This window comes from Rattus norvegicus, chromosome 4, assembly GCF_036323735.1.
Source record: "Rattus norvegicus strain BN/NHsdMcwi chromosome 4, GRCr8, whole genome shotgun sequence".
Classification (NCBI taxonomy): Eukaryota; Metazoa; Chordata; class Mammalia; order Rodentia; family Muridae; genus Rattus; species Rattus norvegicus.
Window position 1 is genome coordinate 58,301,313 of NC_086022.1, and position 23,820 is coordinate 58,325,132.

Genomic DNA, 23,820 nt, shown 5'->3' on the forward strand with positions numbered 1-23,820 from the left:
TTTTAATTAATTTTAATTTTTTAAATTTAATATATCCGAGATATCTGTGTATGTATAATGTACACCCAGCATAGCCTACGTGTGTGAGAGGACGTGGTTCAGGAGCTCGATCCTTTCCATGAACTCTAGGAATCTGACCAGTATAGAGAAGCACCGTCTGCCTTCAAGCCGTCACACCGGCTCCACAGAGCACATTAAGGAGAATCCCTAGGCTTTGACCTTTTTTCTCAAATACAAAGGTCATATAGCACTATGAGGGAGTCGCTGGCAAAGGAAATTGAAAAGCTTGTTGCCCAAAAGACAGAGTATTAAGAGTGTCACTGCACAAACTCTAGTGCTTCACTGTCACATGAGATGAAGATCTGAGAATGGCTTAATGGGTAGTTTAGCACCATGTTCTTAGTTTGGTGTAGGGTAAGAGAAGCAGGGTGATGGGAGGTGGTGGTGGTGGAGGTGGTGATAATGGTGGTGGTGGTGGTAGAGGGTGGTGGTGGAGGTGGTGGTGGTGGTGGTGGTGGTGGTGGTGGTGGTGGTGGTGGTGGTGGAGGAGGTGGTGGTGGTGGTGGTGGAGGAGGAGGTGGTGGAGGAGGAGGTGGTGGTGGAGGTGGTGGTAGAGGTGGTGGTGGTGGTGGTGGTGGTGGTGGTAGTGGAGGTGGTGGTGGTGGAGGTGGAGGTGGTGGTGGTGGTGGAGGTGGTGGTGGTGGAGGAGGTGGTGGTGGTGGTGGTAGTGGAGGTGGTGGTGGTGGTGGTGGTGATGGAGGTGGTGGTGGTGGTGGAGGTGGTGGTGGTGGTGGTAGTGGAGGTGGTGGTGGTGGTGGAGGTGGTGGTGGTGGTGGTGGAGGTGGTGGTGGTGGTGGAGGTGGTGGTGGTGGTGGAGGTGGTGGTGGTGGTGGTAGTGGAGGTGGTGGTGGTGGAGGAGGTGGTGGTGGTGGTGGTGGTAGTGGAGGTGGTGGTGGTGGTGGTGGTGGAGGTGGTGGTGGTGGTAGTGGAGGTGGTGGTGGTGGAGGTGGTGGTGGTGGTAGTGGAGGTGGTGGAGGTGGAGGTGGTGGTGGTGGCAGAAGTTAGAAATCCCCCCTGACTTAGCAGAAGAGCTAGCATACTTTCCAGCAATATATACATGTGATAATGGCACGTGCCTGTACAGTTTGAATGTCTGAAAACTCCCAGAGTACCAGTGAGCGCACTGATGGAGACAGAGATGGACGTGAGATCAAGCTCCTTGCTTGAACACACCGAGTGTGACCTGACCAAACTGCATTCAGTTCCACTCCTCGGTCAGTGAGGATTTCATTGAGGATACCTAGATCATCAATACAGTCCAATGTGGTTTCCCTCAGTACCTAAGTCTAAAACTACAGGGTAAGGCTAGGAGTAAATGCTACATACAGCTTCAGGAAGAGTCTATAACCTCCAGTACAAAAGTTCTACATTAAACTACCAGAAAGATGTTTTTTCTGTAGGGGTTGCCTCTTTGCTTTGTAAGCTTCTTATCAATTCTCACTTGTGTGCGGAATCCTGGGTACACTTTATTAATCTGTTGCTGAGCATGGCTTTGAGTTGTTTTACAGCATGCTGCTGCCTTACCAGGAGCATTTTTTTTTTAATTCTCAAAACAGTCTGATATGTGAGCTTTGTTTATTTTGTACCTTTCTGACTTTGAACCATAATTATCTATGTAAAGTCTTCATTCCTTTGAAGAAGAACTCCTAAGTTTGTTGTCTATACTGGGAAGCACTCTGTATACAGCCCTTTGATTGAGTCAGAACAAATTTCACATCAGCTCCCAGTGATGTTTTCCACATCATTTACAGACTAGTCAACATCAAAAATATTTGTCTCGAAAGATAAAGAGCAAGTTTATAGCAGAGGGCTGCAGAGCTAGAGGAACGGTTAGCTGACCTAACTGATCTGTAAGTTTATCTGGGCAAAGCAGAATTAGTCTTGAATGCTAACAATAAATAAGAAAACCTTTTTTTCTTAATAGAAAAACTTTGTTTTTAACTGAATCGACTTCAAGTAGGCGAAAGAGGAAAATAAAAATCATCTGTACCTCTGTGCTGGAAAGATATTTGATAAGCAGATTGTGCCTCCCCCACCACTTCTTTTACTTTTTTTTTTTTTTTAAACTGTGACTCCAGTGCTTTTTTTTTTTTTTTTTTTTTTTGAACTCATTTATTATATATAAGTACACTGTAGCTGTCTTCAGATACACCAGAAGAGGGCATCAGATCTCTTTACAGATGGTTGTGAGCCACCATGTGGTTGCTGGGAATTGAACTCAGGACCGCTGGAAGAGCAGTCGGGTGCTCTTAACCGCTGAGCCATCTCTCCAGCCCCACTTCTTTACTTTAAGTTCTTTCCAGAGCAGAGGCTAGGTGCTTTATCCTCCTTCAGAAGTTCGCATTGCTAGTTTCCGCTTGGCAGTACATTGCTTGTACAAAGTGACAGGTCTAATCAGCATTGTTTCAAAGAGAATGCTGCTTAGTCCCCTTTGAATCATGGGACGATCCTGACTCTTGGCCTGATTCCTATCGAGCCTGTTGTGAATAGTGGCTGCAGTCAAAGTGGGTGCAGTTAGAGTCAGGGAGGCTTGGCAGAGGCAGATAGTGGTTTTAGCTTTACCTTTTTGTTTTGCTTAGGAACTTTCATACTGACTTCCTTAATCTTTGGGTAAATTTACATTCCTACCAGCAATATATAAGGGCTCCCATATTTCCACCACCAGCTTTTGGATATTCTTCTTGTTCTTGTTCTTGCTCTTGCTCTGGGTTTGGAGTGTGTGTGTGTGAGAGAGTGTGTGTGTGTGTGTGTGTGTGTGTGTGTGTGTACGCACGCATGTGTATCCTTGGGGAGTCAGCTCTTTCTTCCACCTTCTGGGCCCCAGAGATTGAAATCAGGCATTAGGCCTGTGTCTACTGAATCACCAGCTTTTATTTGTTTTCTTAATGATAACTATTCTGTCTGAAGTGAGATTTAGTTCTAGTTTGCATTTACCTGATAGTTATTAATATTTATCAGTTCTTGTGTGTTTAAAGACCATTTGCTTTTTATATTTTGACAACTACTTGAAAAGGACTCCAATTGTTCAGAAAATAAAGCCAAGAATTAACAAATAGGACTAAATGAAATTAAAATGTTCTGCATAACAGTGAAAATAACTGAGTGGCGAGATTGATCTTAGAATGGGAGGAAACCTCCTACAGGATTAATAGCTAAGATGTGTTTTATCTCAGCTGTACAATCAGTTCCTAGAAGAGGACATATGTGGTATTTAGTACTTTGGGTAAATGGTTTGCTTAAATTGTAATTGCCTTAATCTACCTCTTGAAGTATTTAAGGATAATATATATAGAATATATATATATTACATATATCATAAATAATCATTAAATCATAGTAATTTAGCAATACCACAAAAATAGAAAGCTAAGTTAAAGAATAACAAATTTTATGATTCTGGAAAGCTACTGAGTAAAATAAGTGGGTTTTTAATCTGATACATTCCCAAATATTAAGGAAGTCAGTATGAAAGTTCCTAAGCAAAAGTTTCTACCATAATTGTTGTCAGTTGTGTGCATATTGAGGAAACTAGAACTTCCTCTTCCAAATTGTATAATTATCTATTTTTTATTAACTTTAAAAACACCAGACTTTGAAAGGTCTTAATTAAACGTAATGAAATGCTTTTGCTTAACATACGGGGTCATTGGATACTTTATGGTTGACCTCAGTATTTAGGATTTTGCATCTCTTTAGTCCTCTCTCTGAGGAAAATATTTAGGGGAAAATGCATGCCTCCATCCGATAGCTAGTTTACACTTTCTTAAGGTTTTTGAATTTTGTGTTGTAGATTACTGACTGATATTTTTTTCTCCTTTTCTGAAGTTGTCTTCTTGTCTGGAGTAGGATAGAGTTCTGCGTGACATCAATTTCCTTGCCCCTGAGTTCTTGATTTGCCCATGAAATGAAAATGTGTGCTTCATCAGGCCATTTTAAATTCTTTTCCCTGCACATTTCATTTTAATTATCTCTTGAGCCATTTTCTGATTCTGTAATTCATTCTTACCTCTAACCTATAGAGACATTGGATGTAATAAGAATCTGTCCGAAACTTTTAAGGAAAAATAATATTCTACACCTGTACGTTATTCTTTAATCCAGTCCTGTAATAGATACCCAGCTATAGTCTCTGGCTGGTGCACTTTGTTTTAGATCCTAGTGCCACATGCCATGGCTACACTGTTTTTAGGTCCTGCTCGTGCTCCCTTCTGGAGACACTTGTCGTGTTGCCATAAAACTTACTTGTACAAGGTATGGTGCTGCAGGCCTTTAACCTCAGCGCTGGGAGACAGAGGCAGGCAGACCTCTGATTCTTGAGGTCAGCCTGGTCAACATGAAAGTTCCAGGCCAGCAAAAGCAGCATAATGATACCCTGCCGAATGAGTGAGTGAGTGAATGAATGAATGAATGAATGAATGAATGAGTGAATGAATGAATGAATGAATGTCCATTGCATGATGCTTGGAAAAGAATTGTTAAAGTATAAGCCTTTGCATTTCCCCGTTGTCTGTGCTGTGCTTCTTTTCAGTACTGCCGCTGCAGTTTAGGGGTTTATTTGGATAAATGAGGCATTTACACTAAGAAATTGCATGTTTGGGCAGAATATTTAATCGGAAAATAATTGAAAGGTGTTTCTCCTAGTTCGTTATGCTCTGCCTGCAAAGACTTTTCTCAAATGTTGGCATTTCTGAACCAGAAAACAAATTGCCGTGTCTCCTGCCTATTTTTTAGAGTAATTACCATTGTTTTATAATAAAATAACTTTCCTGTACGTCATAGCTAAAGCATTCAGCACTCTGAAAAGTATAATGTGTTGCCACACTGTTGAATAATGAAAGGGATTTACTACCGACTCGAGGCTATCCAAACAGGATTGTCTCTATCCTAAACAGAAATATAACTGCAATTCTGTATTTATTTACCCGACCTTAGAGAGGTAAGACATTTTCTCTGTGAAGTATGAAAAGAATTTTTTTTAAAGGAAAAGAAAGTGGAAGGCATGCATCTGAGAGGAAACCACGTTCTAGGAAAAGGCATGAAGGAATTTCTAGGGTCTTGATGAGGAAAAGGCTGGCAGACCTGCATGTGGAGGCTAGCAGCAGGATTAGAGAACTCATGGGCGGAGGCTCTTAAAGAGACAGCTATTTTGTGTAGTATCATAGGACAAAAGCATGACAATCAATTGAGACAAAAGTTTTTAAAATATGCTGTTGAGAAGAGTACTAACAAGCAGGAAAAGGTAGAGGAAGACAGTTTGGGATGATCTGAGCAGAGGACGAGAAAATATGGGTCTGTGGAAGACTTTTCTGAATGCCATGAATTTGAGTGGTAGATTTACCCTGTCTGTATAGGTTAGCTGGTCTTGGGAAGAACCTGACTTGGCATCCTTAGCCCTGCCTTAATGACTGCACGGAACCCTTATTAGAAAATGAGGATTGAAGGCAGGAAGAGAACAAGTTAGTGTATATTTATGTAAATTAGGTGTACTTTGTCATCCTTTTTATATGAAGCACACATACTCCATCTTCTGCAGTTTCTATGCCTAACTTAGCTTACATATGGAATAAGGTGAGTGTGTTATATTTCCTGTTGATGATAAAATGCAGATTTTACCACTAAACGGCAATAACTCCATTTCTAAAGGTTAAATTAAATGATTCTCACAGCTTACTTTTAGCTGGTTAAATTTGGGAAGCTGAAAGTCATTCAGTAAAAAGAACAATCTCTAAGCCTGTATAGAATTTTTCTTTTGTTTGAGAATTATTTTATTCATGTTAAGTCATATCAACTGCTTTTATTTCCAGGTAGGTATTAGGACTTAGTGAAACCTTTTTCTCTTTTTACTCCCTTCTTTTTGCCCCTCAAAAGCTTTTTACAGCTTTGGTGAGGAGGTGCATGTGGAGCACAACAAATGTTTGAGGGCGAAGGGACCATATTCTACCCTGTGGGTCCCAGGAAGTGGACCCAAGCGCTTGGCTTGGCAGCAAGTACTTTTTACTTGTGTTTTTTTTTTTTTAACCTCTGTGTGTGTGTGTGTGTGTGTGTGTGTGTGTGTGTGTGTGTGTGTGTGTGTGTGTGTGTGTGTGTTTTAAGACAGGTTCCATGTAGCTCAGGCTGGCCTCAACCTCCTTATGAAGATGTAGCTGGCCTTGGACTACTTGCGTTCACCTCCCATGCTGGGTTTACAGCATAGACAGTGATTGACTGAAGCATTCTTATTTGAACAATGCAGTCCTCTCTAGTTATCTGAGCATGGCATTTGTTCCCCTGCTTTCTTTTAACTGTTGCCTAAGAGCTGAAACTTTGTTGTGCAACTTTGGAAAAACTCCTAAGATTGTTTCCCCTTTTCACCTAACCATCCATCTAAACCATTTTCTGGTTAAAAGTTTTAAAGTGCTTTAATACATTCATTTTTTTATTATATTAAAGTAATTCGTATAAAAAATAACTACTGAGCTAACAGTTTCGAACTTGTCATTTTTTCCTACTTAATGATAAGTTAGTTGGCTAGGGTAAAAGTTGTCTTAAATTTTAAATTAAGGAAGTGCATTCTCCATATTCTAGCTATTTTTACCTTTTAAAATTTAAAATATATGCAGCTAAAATATATTATCTTCAGCATATAATTCTGAGAGCTTTGACAAACGTGCCCCCTCACTTTTTCCCTTTTGAAGAAGGATCTCCTGTATCCCGGGCTGGCCTTGAGCTCATTATGTAGCCAAGAGTGCTAGGATTGTAGTCTTACACAAACCATGACCAGTTTTATGTGGTCTTGGACGTGGAACCCAGGGCCTTGTGTGTATTAGACCAGCATTCTAGTCTACCAACCTGGCTTCATTCTCAGATTCATACTCATCCTGGCTAGTTTTATGTCAGCTTGTTGACAGAAGCTAGAATCATCAGAGAGGAAGGCACCTCGATTGAAAAAAAATGTCTCCATCATATTGGGCAATAGGCAAGCTTTTACAGCATTTTTGTAGTTGGTGGCTGATATAAGAAGGTCCAGCCCATTGTGGATGATATCACGCCCTGAGGGGATGGTTCTGAGTTTTATAAGTAAGCAGGTTGAGCAAGCCAGTAAGCAACACCCCTCCGTGGCCATCACTGCACCCTCATTAGAACTGCCTCCAGGTTCCTGACTTAGTGATGGACTGTGTGAGGCCATAAACCCTTTCCTCCCCAACTTGCTATTTGGTCATAGTGTTTTGTCACAGCAATAATAGCCTGAGAAAATGCCTACTGTGCTCATACCAGTCCCACTGCAGAGTACTATTACATGTTGAGGTATGTACAAGTTAGATATCCCAAGCTGGTAAATTGTTAGGCCATTCTGCATTTTAAGTGGATATTCAAATCCACAACATACCCTGGGTCTGTTATGATTGTCAGTCAGCATGCCACTTTGTGTATGTTTATCCTGAACGCAAAATGATCCTTATCTTCCTAGCATTTGCCAAGTTCCCATTTCTTTCCTTCGTATTGTATGTGAGAGAAAGATCCCATGTTAGCTGGATCAACCAAATGGAATCATTTTTAGATGCCTGTTATTTGTAGCAATTCTGAAATAGGTGTGTCTGCAAAGCCTCAAAGATTTAGTTCCTCCTTATTTGGAAGAGAGGTCACACTGGAACTAAGGAGTCTGCCTTCTCCTGTTTCCGTGGTTAGCACTCCATTGAGGTTCGCTTGTCTTTTGACTATCCTTAGTTTGCAGGTTCCGTTTGGAAATTTAGCTAATTGAAATGTATTCCTTCAATAACAGATGAAGGTATAGAATTTTTAACTTCAAGAGAACCACAAATAAGAATGCAGATTTCTTCCAGCTCGTGCCCCTTCTAATGTCCAGGTGGAGCCCAGGCCCAGACAGCCACTTCTCTGTTCTGACTTGTGGGAAGCCTGAGTGATATGATGTCCATCTAAGCCAACAGCATGAGGTGATGTAAGCCAGACATCACTTAGTGAGAGAATATTGATGGCCTAGATTCAGTACCATTATAAAAAACATGGTAGAATGCTGTTCTAAGTGGTTTTCTCTGTGATTCTCTTCTACATTTCCTTTATTCCAGTTAAATGTGTAGCTCACTAAAGTTTGCACACACATATCAGACCCCTCGCACACCCTTATTGTGAAATATTAATAACTAGCCAGGAAATGTTGGCTTCAGAGTTGTGAGTGCTGTGTGGTAACATTAGAGCTGGAGTGCATTCCCAAGTGTCCTCCCCTCCAGAGTCCCATTTATTTCAAGAGATTGTCATGCTGTACAGTTGGCCTCTCACAGAGAATCATAAACCCATTCCAAGAGTTAAAATGTCACTTGTGGCCACAGAACCCAGCATGTGGAAGGGAGGAAGAGTGTGGAGTGATGAATGGTGTTTTTGCCTTTCTGGTAGGGGATGTAGTTGTGCGTTGTCTTCTATGCCACTGCAGAAGTAATCCGCCTGTTCTGTACAGCCCTGCAAAGACAGATAACTAGAAGGATCACAAAAGTCTCTAAAGTGAAAACAACCCGTTTGCTTCAGTGTCCTTAGCAATTAGTTCTGATCTCCACTCGAGCCTGTGTCTGTCCTCATGTTTCACTGAGTATGTATTATGATTGTCAGCCAGTTTGCACCGGTGAAGAGGCTTTCTAAGGTAGGGAAAATATCTGAGCTACTTCCAAGAAGTCTCCTTGGGCCCAGTGATTTCTTCACCATCCAGCTTCCCAGTCCTGATAGAGTATGTCTGAATTAACAGTCACTGTGTGTAATTTGGTCTGCCTCCAGGTTATTCTTTGATGTTAATGGAAGAGTGATTGCAGTGATGGGAATTTGTTGGTGAGCTTCCTTCTTAACAGTTCCCATTTGAGGCTTGCACATGATAATCCTGAGTGTTACCTGGTAACTAATAGGCTTACCTCTTCCCATTTCCCTGTGCTCTTGAAGTGCTATGGTGTTTCATGTATGGGGATTTGAGGGGGAAGATGAGGATTCCTTTCTGCTAAAGTCAGGAACATGTGGACAGCTTCATGGAACTTTCGTTTCTGAAAGTTGTGTTCTTCCAGGACCAGTGCCCTAACCAAGTACTGCCCTCACAACCCTGCCCTGTGCCTGTTCTCTAGGATTCTGTTTCATCACCCCTCTTCCTTCCAACCAACTATCACTCTCCCAAACCTGACAATTGAGAGACAGACAGACAGACAGACACTAATTGTTTTCACAGAAAGGTACGTAGTTGAGTTGGGTTGAGTTTGGTTTGGTTTGGTTTGAGTTTTTAAGGCAGTTTTGTTTATCCTGGGCTGTTCTCCAACTCACTGAGTAGCTAGCTAAGGATAACCGCAAACGTCTGATCTCCTGCCCCAGCTTCCCCAGTGCCCGAATGGATGACAGGCATGCACCACTGCTCCCACGTTGTATGGTCCTAGAGACTGAGCCCAGCACTCTCACAGCTGAGCTACATCCCAAGCCCCGTTCTTTGATTTCTAGAGGCAGGGTCTCCTGTAGCCTGATCTGGCTGCCTCCTCCTCCTCCTAAGTGCTAAGATCACATGTATGCCCCACCATGCCTCACCCACAGGAAAGTACTTTTCAGAGAAGAGTTGTTGGGCCAGCTGCTCAGATGGATTTTGTATAGCCACGGAGGAATGTGATGGAAGGCTGGCGAAGCCTCCACAGGTAAAGGCCACCTGACAGCAAGCCTAATGACCCATGCTCAATCTCCAGAACCCACCTAATGGAAGGAGAGAGCCAACGACAGAGAGATGTCCTTTGGCCCCCTCATGAATGTGACACATACCTACAGTAAATAAATGTTTTTAAAGAAAGATGTGATGTTTCCACATTTGAAAGATTGGGCCTAAGCCAGAACAGGAAAGAATGGGAGGCAATAATTAAGATGTGTTTATATCCTTTGACGCTCTCTAAGGAGAATCTTTCTTGGGGATCATTCTAAATCCTGTTGCTCTAAATTTGAGATATAGATACTAACTGCTTTGAAGTGAAGTCACCCCAGGAGCATTTGTTGCATCATTGCCTTCTCAATTTCAAGGTGTATTGAGGAAGCAGAAACATTCCTTAAAGAGATGCCATCTACAATCGTAGGTTAAATGTGGCTAATGCAACCTCAAATTAGCTCTTCCAAGAGTACAGAAAAATGCTTGTGCATGGTTTGTTGTGAAGCACCAGTAATGTGAAAACTAGCAGTGCAACCAAAAGGAAAAGCTTCTGCCCAGAATTACAGCTGCTGCTGGATTATTTACACCAATGGAGGAGAATATTGCTATAGATAACAGAGGACCATGCCTAATTTATCTGCTTAGATTCTCTTGAGCCAGTATAGTACCAGGGACGTATAGTAGATTCCCAGTTCTTTTATAAGTAGGCTATCTTGTGGAATACCTGAGATGACAGTCTACCCATCTAAGCTTAAGAAGATGACATGGCCTTGAAATGAGCATTTGGCACTCTACATCCCAATATTATCCTGAGATATTTAATGACTGCTTTTAAAAACAAACTCAAGGCTACGCTTTAGTGCAGAAATCTTTGGATTATTACAAATTTGAATGTGTTAGCTTCTGTGTTATTGGGAAGGGATTGAGACTGTCATCGCACCACTGTGTTAGCCTAAAGATCTGTTTGCATTTTGAACTTCACTGGAGAGTAGAAACTAGCCTCTGTCATTGTTTTATTTCTTGTAATCAAAGTTTATCTTGTTTACCTTTTCTTTACCTTTCTCTGATTAGCCCTAAACATCATTGTGAAGTACAAATACTTTTCCATGCTGGCATAAGGCTCTCTGAGAGGCAACTTACTTAGCCACATTCAGTCCATTTTGTTGTAATATACTCTGAATTCCTAAGATAAATAATTTTTATATCTAAATTATCTGGAATGATTCATAGGTACATCATCTGTGGAAGTTACCAATATTCTTTACAATTCTGTTCATCTGAGCTGCAGAAATCAGCTGTCTCACGAATCTCCCTGTTGAAAAGGAGCTAAGCAGAGATACGCTTGCCCTAACAAGGAAAGACAGACACCGTCCTGTAGCCGTGACTGAGGTTTGAAAGAGCTGACATCTCTTGGTTATTACAGTCAGTTTAATTGACTTCATAAGACCCCTTCAGTCTTAAAATGCTGTCAGCTTGGATAAAGTCTCCATTCTTCCTCTTCCTGGGTGTTCCATGTCATTTCATCTCCTAAGCATTTGAATCCTTGCCTCAAGAACATGGGCTCTCCATGTCTTATTTTACAGCTTTGCATCTGGAAGTAAACATGGTGAGCTGTTATAATTGCATGCCTTCAGCTTCCATTGACTTCCCCTTCTAATCTCTGCCATTGTCAGTGGCCTGCCTTTCTCTCTCATCTTCCCATGGTCATTTCTGGAGTCAGCCTGCTGGATTGTGAGCTAAGACGTAAGGGAAGTGAAGGTCCTCTCTGGATTTCACTGCATAGAGACCAGTCAGCTCTCTTGAAGGAGGATAAGGACACAACTTCCTTGTCAGTTTTAACATTAAAGACCTACATGCGTGTGTGTGTGCGCGTGTGTGTGTGTGTGTGTGTGTGTGTGTGTGTGTGTGTGTCTGTCTGTCTGTCTCCTATAAGCATCTTTTTTTTTCTCTCTCCCATGTAAAGCCAAAGACAGGAGTGAGCAAAAGTCTATTTCTAGAAAATTTAGAGTTCCTTCTCAGTGATATTGGGTTGCCTCATGATTTGCAATAATCAATTTGGTAATTGTTGTTGACTTACAGGCTCAGCTCATGAATAATGCCCCAGATTTAGACTAGTATAGCAAAAGGATTTGAGTCAGGTAGTGCTTTTGTTCCCTTGGAGCATTTGTCTTGCTTGACTGTCCTGGACTTCAGCCAACTGCCAGAAAGGCATTTTTCCTGCTGTATGTGTGTAGTAGAATATGTGTCGCTTAAGTGTTCACTGGGGGAGTTTCCAGCCCACCACAGCTCATTGTTCGCTTACATTCTACCAGTGTGCCATTAGGAAGACTAAGGATGGATGACTGGCTCGCCTTTTCTCTAAGGATCCCTTTGAAGGGAGGATGGATCTTATTACTATAAATATTGTTTTCATCACAGCCTACCTCACTGATTCGAATGAGAGGAGCATCTTTGGCTGCTATGGAAACACTGTAATACTTGATGGCTTGTTAAATTTTCATTATTGTATGTACATTAATTTAGATGCAATAGCTATGTTGCTAGGAGGAGCATCAGAATGGTAGAGCCTAGCTGAGTGCAGGTTGCCTGTGTCACAGAAGTCAGGAAAGTCCACAGAACTTGCTGTCCTCAGAGGGAGTTTGCAGTTCTGCTGGCCGGACTGAAAACCTCAGAAATTCTCAAATCCGGCAGCTATTCCCCCAGCATATGTGATGTGATATTTTGATGCTTGCTTACTCTATCATCTGTTTAATTAGCTTGAGAGACTGAGAGGATTTGAAAGCCCTCAGCGACTATGTGGTCAAGAGCTCTGAGATTCTAAACACTCACACTTGGTACTCTTGAGAGCAGAATGCATGGACTTGTGTTGATGCATTAAAAATGTTTGGAAAGTACTAGATTGTGTCTCTCCCTCTCTCTCTCTCTCTCTCTCTCTCTCCCTCTCTCTCTCTCTCTCTGTGTGTGTGTGTGTGTGTGTGTGTGTGTGTGTGTGTGTTTATTTTCAGAATTATTGTGATGGTGCGAGGTGATGTGATCTGCGTCTTTATGGAACAGATCCTGGGTAGGAGAGTATCCCCTGATATACCCCCATTCTCAAACTGCATATGAAACAGTGATAATTGGATCGATGTCCAGAGAAGGCCAGCTTCTGTACAAGGTTAAACCAGGGAGCTTGGAGTCCTATACAGCATGTTTACAATTGAAGATAGACTACTTATGGCTTCCCGAGCAAGGATTGTAGGTGTTATATAACACGGCATGAACACCACTTTTTTTTTTTTTTTTTTTAAAGAAAATTAAAGTTTCAGCTGCCATGGGAGAATAGTATTAGTTTTCTGACCTCAGTTGTAACTGAAGAGAAAATGAACTCTTTATCCTGTCCCAGAGCAGAAATAAGCTCAGTTCCCAAGCACTCACCTAACTTACATACACACTTAGTGCAGAAGGAAGCACTGGTCATCAAGAATGTTCTGAAACTGGTGCTTAGCAGTATTTCTTCTAGCAAGGTCACATGAGTAGCATGTCTGGGACATGCCTTCAAAACTTATAAATTCTCAGGTGGTTAACTTGCTTCATTTCCTCTGGACTCTTTATCCCTAACTGAAGACAAATGAGCACACATCTGTGAAAGGAGCTTGTGTCATGTCTGTGTTTGCTGCCCTCCAGTGATTGTCTCCTCCTTCTCTCCATCAGGACACCCAGAAAGCAAAGCAGTTCCTGCCCTTTCTTCAGCGCGCAGGCCGTTCTGAGGCTGTGGTGGAGTATGTCTTCAGTGGCTCTCGCCTCAAGCTCTACTTACCTAAGGAGACCTGTCTCATCACCTTCCTGCTGGCAGGTGAGCTCCATGTCTCATATGACTCTGAATGTCCTTGTGGGAAGTTGACCCTGGACTCTTCCCCGTCGCCTCATGCCCTCCTGTTTTTCCTCTAGCCCACCAAGCATATGACTTTGGAAAATAGTTTGAAAGAAGCACCAAACCTCATCCTGCTTAGATGGGGAGGAAATTCTAGGCCTAGAAAACAAACAGTAGAATTCCCATATTTGGCATTAGCCATTTAAGGTCACCTGCTCCTGCCATGTCAGTAGTAGGCAGCCCTCAGGATTTGAGCTGCCCTGCCTGTGGAGTTCCCCAGGCAGTGCCACTTGGTCCTTTTTTCTTTTTTACAAATGTCATCAGGTTCCCAGTTCTTTAGGAAAGTGTAGCCCTGACACTGCTTTCACAGGCTCTCTGTCAGTCCTGTTTCTTGCTGACTGAGGGTGACATGCTAGAGCGAGCCTTTCTCCTTCCTTGCCGCCTGAGCCTTCACCTCTCTCAACGCATGCTTTTCTGCCTTGCTTATGGTTTCCCCAGACAGCGAGACTGTGTGCACTGTGCTCTTTGAACCACTTACATTTATGTATTCAGCGTATAAACTGCTTCATTCCTTCGCTGCTGGCAAATAATAAAGATATTTATTTCCAGTCAGCCCTTACAGAAACTGCAGCCTTTGAAGGAAGGCTGTCCCTTCATCCTCCCACCCCTCGTACACATTCATCCACTCACAAAGGACACGTGCTGTTGTGCTCCCAGATGGCGCGTTGCCGTTTCTGTTACTGTCCTGTTGCCTCAGCACTTCTGTTGAATTCTTGAATAGAATTTGCTGTGGTTGAAGGGAGCAAGAGCCTTGCTTTCTATCTGTCTACAGCCAGATTGCTTTGGCCCCTTTTTCCTGGAAGGCACTGAGAACTTCTTGTCCAGATAAGGGGCTCCCTCAGGCCCCACTGAAAGGGTTATGGACAGTAAACCACTCACTGAGCACCTGGCCATGCAGCTCACTGACAGGGCACCAGAAGATCTCTTACCAGTTTGTTGGTCCCTACACAGCTCTGCAGGTTTCCTGCAAGGACCAAGAAAAATATGACTCCATCCTTGGAGATAGCTGGGGACAGAAGCCTGAATCAAATCCACACCTTGCTGGAGAGCCAAATTTGTGTTTCTGTTGGTGGCAGTTGTAGTAAAGCAAAGCTACAGAGTAGTGGAGTCTGTTCCTGTGGACGTTTGTGACCCTGTTCTTAAGCTTTCTGTAGCTGAAAGGTTTCTGGCTGTGAGTTCTTCTGGGGTTTGAGGTATATACTCAGCTTAGTCTTTGCCTACCGAAAAAAACAAAAGCAGCATCTTGGCAGTGCGGAGTTTTGTCCAGGATGAAAAACAGAAAAGGTCTGATTGTTTCCCGGAAACCTGACCTCAGATTCATAAAGGACAAAAAAAAAAAAAACCTCAGTTCCTTCGACAAAGCTAGTTCATGGTGTGTGCTTGGTGGTCCTATAGGATGCTGCTTGTTACATCTCGCTTAGAAGGAAGCCATGTTACTGCTTGACTATGTCAACCATTTCCTCTATAGACTTAGCATTTTCTAAGGGTCATAGTTTCAAAACATTGCCTGAGTTAACTTTCAGTCTGAAAGACAGATTACATAGCCCAAATACATGCTAAAAAGTATAATCACAAGTATCTAGGAGGTAGACTTCATTTTTGTTTAGTATGATTGTAGGTGAGGAAGTCAAGCATCTTAAGCTTGAGCCTTGGAGGAGATCATTATGAAGGCCATACTCAAAGCTAACACAATGATAGGAACTGGTTAGAGGAATGGGTAATTGGTTCGGCCTTGGGTATGTAATAGTTACAGTTTCCATGGAAATGTTGCAGCTCATCAGAAGAGCCAGGGCAGATGCTCAGATCAGGGAGTACTCGAATGTGTGCAGTGCTTGAGACTCTCTGGGTGCCTCCAGAGCAGCTCTAGGAGTGGTTTATCCAGCCCTATATGGGAAGTAAACACCCAGGACCTCCAGCATAGGTTAAGGATTCATATGCAGACAGAAGGTACAGCCCAGGGAGTAACAAAACCATTGAGGGTAGTACTCACAAGCTGAGGAGACAGAGAACTCTGAGGAGCCATCACTGTCAGTTAAAACATCAAGTATTCAAAGCAGAGACATGATTTTACACTGTTAACAATCAGAAAGTCATAGGTGACCTTGGTGGATATATTTTCATCAGAGTTATCAACCAAAGGCAGATTCCAGAGATTAGAAAATACCATGGCTGCTGATAAGGAGCAGACTTACCAGATGTCCATTGCTTAACTCAAAGACCCAGCAGAGAATGGAAAGTGGTGCCATCAAGGAGAGCTGACTGGGTAACAGGGCCAAAGGAAGCCAGCATCTACCATACTTGTAAAATGGATATATGTGCTTTCAAATCATGGAGGTCGTATGTTAGAGTTGGAAAGCTATCTAGTATAAGTGTTTGTTTTTCTTAAAACAATCCTAGATTGTTAGCTAAAACTTAAAAAAATCTTCATATAAAAAGATGGACTAGCCAAGACTGGTGATAAAACCCTATAATCACAGTACTAAGTAAATAGATGATCAAGAGTTCTGGGCTATATATCTAGGCTAATCTAGGCTACATGAGACCCTGTCTACAAAAGAGGTTGTGCAGGGATAAGGAGAATGGAGAAAAATCTTGGGGAACATGCAGTTTAAAGTACTGAGGCCCTGTTGAGAATTCTGAGAAATCAAGGAGATTGTGAGGGGATAAGGAAGGAAAAGCTGACCTAGAGAAGAGAGTTCACTGGAACATGCATGGAGTGAGTCTTCTTAGAGAGCCCTTTGTGGCATCAAGGTGAGCGAGCATAAGTGTAGGCCTGGAACCTGAGCTGTGACTGTTGGAACAGTCTATTTTCATAGTACAACTCACTCCACAGCATATAAAATGACGCTGCAAAGACAGTCTCTATTCTCAGCGAGAGAAGAACTTGAATTGCAGTTCTCAAGGGGAAAGTCAAGACATTTGTTGAGATCAGTCCCCTCCTTGCTGCTCTCATTAATCCTGGCCTTTTGGAGAGCTCTCTGTACTTGAAGGTGGGGTGGACACTTTGCATTTTTATGTGGCCTTTTTTGGGCAGACGGCCCCACAGCTTGATAGGGAGTGGCATTTGGCCCGAGCCAGCTGGTCTCTCTGTCATGGTTCCTGCACCCCTGTACGTGAAGTGATTGTTTAGTCAGATGGGATAGCAGGTGGGGCTGGGAAAGTCAGCTGCAGCTAACAGGTCAGTGCCTCCTGACAGCTCATGCCCTTTAGTCCTTTCAGCACCTGGCCTAGGTTTGGTCAGCGAGCAGATGACCTTAGCCCGTCAGAGCTGAGTCTGCTGCAGGTCCCTAAGCTGCCGCTGTGCCTCCTATGCACACTTATTTTGCTCTTGGAGGCAAATCACAGTCTGTTTGTGTCTGAGAACCCAAGACAGCTTGCATTTGGTTTTCCTCAAGCAGCATTTAGTAAGCCTCACACATTTCTGTCCATTAGAACAAAGGCAGCGTGCATCCCCTTACTCTTTGCTTTCACATTAGCTCAATCACTCATCGTGTGTGTTAAGCTTTAGTTTCGTATCTTGCCTAGGAAAGACCGAGGCATATGTTTACAACTCATGTGCCTCGTGATTTATATCTTTATGAACGTTGGGTTTATGCCCTACTATTGCCAAGACCCTTGTGTGAAGTTTCCTCATTGTAAATTACATGCTACCTCCTGGGCATAAGGGCCATGCTGAGGGCACAATTCAGGAAGTTGTCATACTGACTAAGCATAGCAGGTATCAAGGTAGTGTCCTGTAAACAAAATGCCTTCTCCAGAATCAAAACAGAAGAATAATTTGAACCTTCAGGGTAAAGTAATGTAGGGAATCATAAATAAGATGTTGGGATCTTTTGCCACCTTAGGTTGAGACACATACAGGCTTTTGCTTGCATTTCTATGCCTCTAGGTATTGCTGTCTGATGAATTACAAGCCAAGGTGAGGGGCTGGAGTAGATAGCACTCACCTTACATAGAACTGCTGGGACAAGCCGCCTAGATGACAGCAGCCACTTGGCAGGGGTTCCATGTAGCTCACAGCAGGTGACTTATAATTAACCAGTTACCTAGGCACATGAGACAGGACTAGAAAACGAGGCTTCTCTTTGCCTGCCCTTTGCCATCTCTTTACTTTCTGTCTCTTTCTGATTATAGCTCCTCCCCACCCCCAGTGCTGCATTCTGACAAGCAAGGCAATAAGGTTCTAGATGTCTGTGTTTTAATGACTGGTAGTGGTTTGTTCATGGTGAACAAAAGGCGTGGCAATGTGTCTGTCCTTCCACCTTGAATGCCTTTGAATAGTGTTTCATTTCCTTCCTTCACTTTAAAGTCTCTTCTCCAGCCTGTAGTAATTGGAATATCAACTGCTTGTTTCAATAGACCAAAAACTTGTAATGAGAGGAAGGGAGGCAAGGTAAACAGGAGTATCCTTCTCATCTCCGGGCCCCAGGAATGGTGGATCCCCATTGATTACCAGTGCCTAACCAAATTACACAATTAAAGCCAATGTATGTTTAAGTGAGAAATCCCATTCTGCTATCACAGAGGTGCTAATGAATCAGACTGTTACTGTGGTTGTGTTTGCTGGGCTTCTATCCTTAATTAAGCAATTACAGGGTCTGCTGATACTTATGAATTCCTTTCAGATGTTTTAATTGAATTGCAACTTAATGGATATTTGCGAAGTGGGGTATTCTTTCTCTTGGGACTTCCCAGTTTGGATGTCTCCTCTGCGTGTGTGTTTTCAGTTGGGACCCATCACCTGAAACGTACAGCTTGACAAGATACCTTCCTGGAGATTCTGTATGTAGTTCTTTATTGTTTCCATAATAAAGAGCATCCTAAAAGGTCACAGATAGGAAATTATTACCACAACAGTTTCGGGCAACATTTGTGACAAGGCCCAGAGTTCTCACAAATTTATTTATTTATTATAAAGCAGATACATAATTAACAAGATAGTTTATGCTCTCAAATTAACTTTTAATCTAGTAGTATACACAGCCATATAAAATAAATAAATTAGATTTTTCAAAAGTGTAAGCAGCACAGCCTAAGAATTGTCTTAATTCCTTCTGTGTTGTGACCATGAACCAGCTACTGTGACTGGGTAATGTGTAAAGGGAAAAAGTGAATTTGGGCTCTCAGTTCTGGAAGCTGTGCCATCTAAAGTCCTAGTGGTGCCAGCATCTGCTTGCTTCTGCTGGGGACCTCCTGCCACTTCAACTCATGGTAGAAAGTTGAAGGGCAAGTGTATGAATAAAAGAGAAAAACTCTGAGGAGCAGGGTCATTTCCTAACAACTTCTTCCTACAAAAAATAATCCATCCCTTAAAGTCCCTGCCTCCCAACACTGCCAGTGTGCCAGTTCTATTTCCCTGGAGTGGAGAGGTGTGGAGTGGAAGGCAAACCAGACTCAAAGCACAGCAAAAGTACAGAGGAAAGAACAAGTAAATGAGGGGTGGAAAAGCTTCCAGGAAGGTAGCATTTACACATCCAAGAAGATGTGGAGCTTTTCTTTTAGCAGATTGGCTATCCAGGCTGAACACCTTTGCCTGTATCAGTTCTCAGAAGATTGCCTTACAGAAAGGTTGTAGTCATCATGGCTTCTGTTCCAGCATACAAACATCTCAGTTTGGTACTTTACTCCCATTGAGCTCAGTGGTGTGGCCTCAGCTGGAGGTTTCTGCAGGCTCACTGCTGCTCAGGCAGGTGGAAGAGCAAGCCTCTGACTGTAGGATGATTGTCTACCCTCTTTAAATCAGGAATCGGCCCCAGAATGGGCTGCCTCATAACTTTTGAGACATTCATTGGCATGGTTATTTAATAGTATTTTCTGTCCTCTGGGCGCCATCTTAAGGAAGATAGAAATGCATGATAAAGTTGGAGCCTTCTAGCAGGAAGCAATGTATAAACATAAAGGAGAACAAATATTTTAAGGCTAAGGTAGCTGGGCTTAGTGGTTCATATCAGTAATCCCAATACATGGGAGGCTAGGGGAGGAAGATTGCCGTATTACCAGGCCAGCCTCGAGTAGTCTCAAAACAAAATGTGAGGTAAGAGAAAGGGAATCAGAACCTTAAGTTACAAACAGGAGGCTCACTTGGAAAGTCTGTAACAGTAAGTAAGCATTGTGAGACGCTCAGAGGGCTAACCCACAAGTTTTAGATTCAGAGACCAGTGGGGCAGACTGACAGTTTATGCCAAAGCAGGGAAGGCACCCTGATGCATGGTATTTCAATGGTATCTCATCTTCAATGAGAATGGAGAGGCTTTAGTAAGAGACTAGAAATGCCCAAATCTGGGGTGGACCATAGGGCTCAAAAGGATATCATAGAGTATTTTAGGAGAGGAGAGGGAAGGCTTTTTGATCAAGGCAAAGTCATCAGTAAAAATGAAATTTGTTCAGCATCCTTTAAGGAAGCCACAGACCTTGTAGCTGAAACACGTAAGGATTCTGATTTCCAGATTCCTCAATAATTGTTTCAACCAGACCAGTCCGATTATCTTGGCATGATGCTGATGACCAGGGTTGTGGGAGACAGCAAGGCGCCTATGGCAGTTCTGTGTTAGCCTGTGTCATGTCAGCCAGGGGCTTTTCCTTGTGGTACCCTGGTGGAGTGTGTCAGACTTCTGTGGCCTCCAAGTCATGCTGTTCAACCTATACCATCTCACTTGGTTCTGTGTGCCAAAGAAACATTGTCTAATCCTCCTCTGGGAAGGGCCCTTGGAATGCCTTTGGGTAGTCACTGAGAAGATTCCTTCTGAACTCTTCCACTCTGCAGAAGGCTGCTGTGCGTTTGTGTTCTTACTAGTTCAGAGTTTTGGGTTAGGTGAGATGAGGGTGATCCTCGGTAGAAACAAAACCTGTCATTCACAGTGAGTAAGAGCCCTGAGAATGAGCCAGAAGCAGGCCATGTGCTTTTTCCTTTACAGTTCCTGCTCTTGCTTTCCTACTTCCAAAAGAGCTCCGTGCTGAATCTTCTTTGGGCAGCAGAGGGTGAAGAGGACGTTTCCAGGGTTCTGATAGGTCCATTGGCGTGTGTCCAGTCCTAGCACTGTCGTTCTGGTGGTGCCCATTGCATTCCGTGGTGTTTTCAGAATCCGTTTCAGGAGAGAGTTGTTGTAGTTTTCTTTCAACACCATTACCTCAGCTTGCTGGCATTTCCCATCAGCCACCAGTACTGATGGAAAGGCAACCCAGATTAGGCTACTCTCCACTAGCCCAGCTTTATGGGGCCATCCATTTGCCAAAAGGATAATAGAAGCAGACCCTGGATGTAAGACAGGGAACATAAAAAAATAATTTGATAATTTAAAAGGAGTGATGGGGGATGGCTCAGCAGCTAAGAGCACTCGTTTACAAATTTGGTTCTAGCACCCACATGGCAGCTCACAACTCTCTGTAACACTAGTCCCAGCTGATCTGACACCCCCTTTTGGCCTCCACAGGCACCAGGCAAGCACATAGTACACAGACCTCCATGCAAGCAAACCATCCATACATAGAACAACTAATAACTATTTTTAAGAGAAATGACATTTCTTGTAGTGAGTAATCTTGGTGTGAACAGTACACACTACTTATAAGAAATATCTTGGTTGCTATGAGAACTACCTCTCATGTATTCTTTTCAAACTACACATCATTTAATCTGTTCATTATTAAACAATAAATTGGTCGTGGCCCTTCTCTTCGGCCCCAGGTCATTGCTCCCCTTGCAGCTTGTTCATAAAGTTATTGGGGCTTCTCCAACTGAGGTGTGGATTTGCATGGGATTGTACAGTTTGTGTGGGAGCTGCACACTTAAGTTGCCCAGTGTGGGCCACCATGTGCATTCCTCCAGTTGGCCTTTAGAAGGCCTCACAGACTTTGGCTCACCATGCATGAGACCATTGAAGAGGCACTGGGAGGGGGCTGGAGAGATGGCTCAGTGGTTAAGGGCACTGACTGCTCTTCTAGAGGTCCTGAGTTCAAATCCCAGCAACCACATGGTGGCTAACAACCATCTGTAATGGGATCCAATGCCCTCTTCTGGCGTGTCTGAAGACAGCTACAGTGTACTTATATATTAATAAATAAATACATCTTTTAACAAAAAAAAAAAAAAAGAAGAAGAAGAAGAGGCACTGGGAGCTGTGCCTCATTTCAGAGCAATAGGAACATTCCCATTCTGGTGGAGAGGTGCCAGGCATAGGCCTCGTACGTGCAAAACTGAGGCACAGAACTCCCTGTCATATGTGGAAGACATCTGAGCAAATGCATTCACTACTGAAGCTTTTTTCCATTTATTTCAATTACTTAGAGGTTTTAGAAAGGTTTAACCAGAGTTTCTCTTCTCTTTGCCTATGAAAAAAATAAATGAGATGTGCATTTTCTATGGCTCCCTGCTTACAGGCTTTTTTCTAGAATGGACTTGGGAGAACTTCACATTGGGGCTTTCTGGCTTCCCGTAGTCTTCCCTTCTGTATATTCCAGTGTTGCTGCTTTACAATAGAAGTCCTGAATAAACACAATGAATTCCTGTGCGTACCTTTACTGTGGATGAAGATGCTTAAGTCTACCCGTCAGAGACTAGCAGAGACGTCCCTGTCTCCCTGCCCTTGTGTGCCTCCTTTTCCTGGGCTTGTACATCTGCTAGTGATTTTTCTAGGGTTAATTTGGGTGTTTTTATTTTTAAATTGGAACATGGTGTCTGTCTCTTCTCTGTGTGTGTTTTGGATGCAGCCCCTGTGCTAGGCATGCGGTTATTAACTCCACTGATACACCAGTTCACTCATTAGCATTTGCATTTTAAATTACAAGCTAGAGCAGACGACATTTATGCTATATTTGTACCATTGCCTTCTTCATGAATGATGTTGTATGTGCAGAGAATGCAGAAATAACTCTAAGGCCCTGATATATTTTAGTCTCTTTTTCAGCAAACTGCTATTTCTTTTTACTCTTGATTCTCATTGTTTATTGGGGAATTTTTTTTATTCTTTTCCAAGTTTAGACGTACTCGTGAGTGCTACTGATTGGGAAATGGTAGCAACAACAATCAAAATAGGCACATTGCAGGCACATTGCGTAGCGTGACCATCTTCCTCGCTCACATGGTATTCCTTGTAAGCAGCCTGCTTTGGTTTTAAGGAAGCAGAGTTTTGTTCTCCCAGAGTAGTGGGTGGAAGACGTGGTAACAGGTACTTGTTCTTGCTTGTGTCTGTGCTCCAAGCCTCCCTTTTAAAGAGGGATTAGTCAGTGGTTACTTGCTGACACCTCTACTACTGCTCAGCACTGCAGGGGGGACTCAAGGAGATGGGGGGTGGGGCTTCAAGGGATTAGCATTTGGATTTCACTGTCCTGCATATTAGGGTGTAAACTGCCAGCACAGGAGTAGGCCCCTTAAGTTGAGAGGTGCCAGTAGTTAAATCCTCTTGCCCAGCTCCTGCTCACTGTAGGTAGAAACTTCATCTTGTAGATCCCAAGAAGCAAATGAAGCCTGCACAGTCATGGACTGGGACCAGAGCCTTCCCAGCCTCTCCCAAGTGCTTCCTAACCTGGTGCTTGCCACTGCGGGCAGAAGCTCGCACTGGCTGATAGGTCAGCATACATGTTGTTCTTTTCCTACAATTCAGTATCTGATTTTATTTCTTTAAATTCTTGATTTACAAGGGCCTTTCTTTGGTAAAAGACCAGTTCTTTTACCCTACACACTTAGCATAACACGAAAGGTGCTCAGAAATGCATACTGCAAGTCCAGGTGCATTCCAGGTCGGCAACCAAATTCCGCAGTTGGTACGAGTAAGTCCATTCCTTCTTTCTAAAGGTTTTTTTTTTCTCCTCTGCTAACCAATTCCTGAGTAAATAAGATATAAGCACTTGTAAGGCTGGGGGTGATCCACAAGCTTGTAATTCACTAACTCAGAGCTTGACTCCTGCAACTGGCCATGTGCTCTCTGGTTGAATATTGCCTGGTGTGTGCAGGGCTTTGAACTCAGTCCTTAGCACTAATTTCCAAAAATAAAATAAAATGTGTCTTATTGCTGCATATAATATGTCACGTACTAAGTAATAAAAGAAATTACATGGGCCTGGACAGATAGCATTTTAAGCCTCCTTTCTTTTTTTTTTTTTTTCTTTTTTTTTTTTTTTTTTTTTTTTCTTTTTTTCGGAGCTGGGGACCGAACCCAGGGCCTTGCGCATGCTAGGCAAGCGCTCTACCACTGAGCTAAATCCC

At 42.9% G+C, this 23,820-nt stretch overlaps 2 protein-coding genes across 3 annotated transcripts in view; both read left to right on the plus strand.

Annotated features, from left to right (window-relative positions):
• Window positions 1-23,820, plus strand: part of Snd1 (staphylococcal nuclease and tudor domain containing 1) — a 399,238-nt gene that overhangs the window by 240,624 nt on the left and 134,794 nt on the right. For both annotated transcript variants that reach the window (NM_022694.2, XM_039108324.2), the window contains exon 15: window positions 13,400-13,541. In NM_022694.2, coding sequence (NP_073185.2) covers window positions 13,400-13,541 — 142 coding nt within the window. The remainder of the gene's footprint in view (window positions 1-13,399; window positions 13,542-23,820) is intronic.
• On the plus strand, window positions 20,419-21,674 carry Lipogenin. The gene has a single exon (NM_145790.2). The coding sequence runs from the start codon at window positions 21,221-21,223 to the stop codon at window positions 21,611-21,613; it is 393 nt and encodes a 130-aa protein (NP_665733.2). The 5' UTR covers window positions 20,419-21,220; the 3' UTR covers window positions 21,614-21,674.

What these genes read in the sequence shown, in the direction of transcription:
- Lipogenin (NM_145790.2), top strand. Translation starts at nt 21,221, where the DNA reads ATGTATTCTTTTCAAACTACACATCATTTAATCTGTTCATTATTAAAC.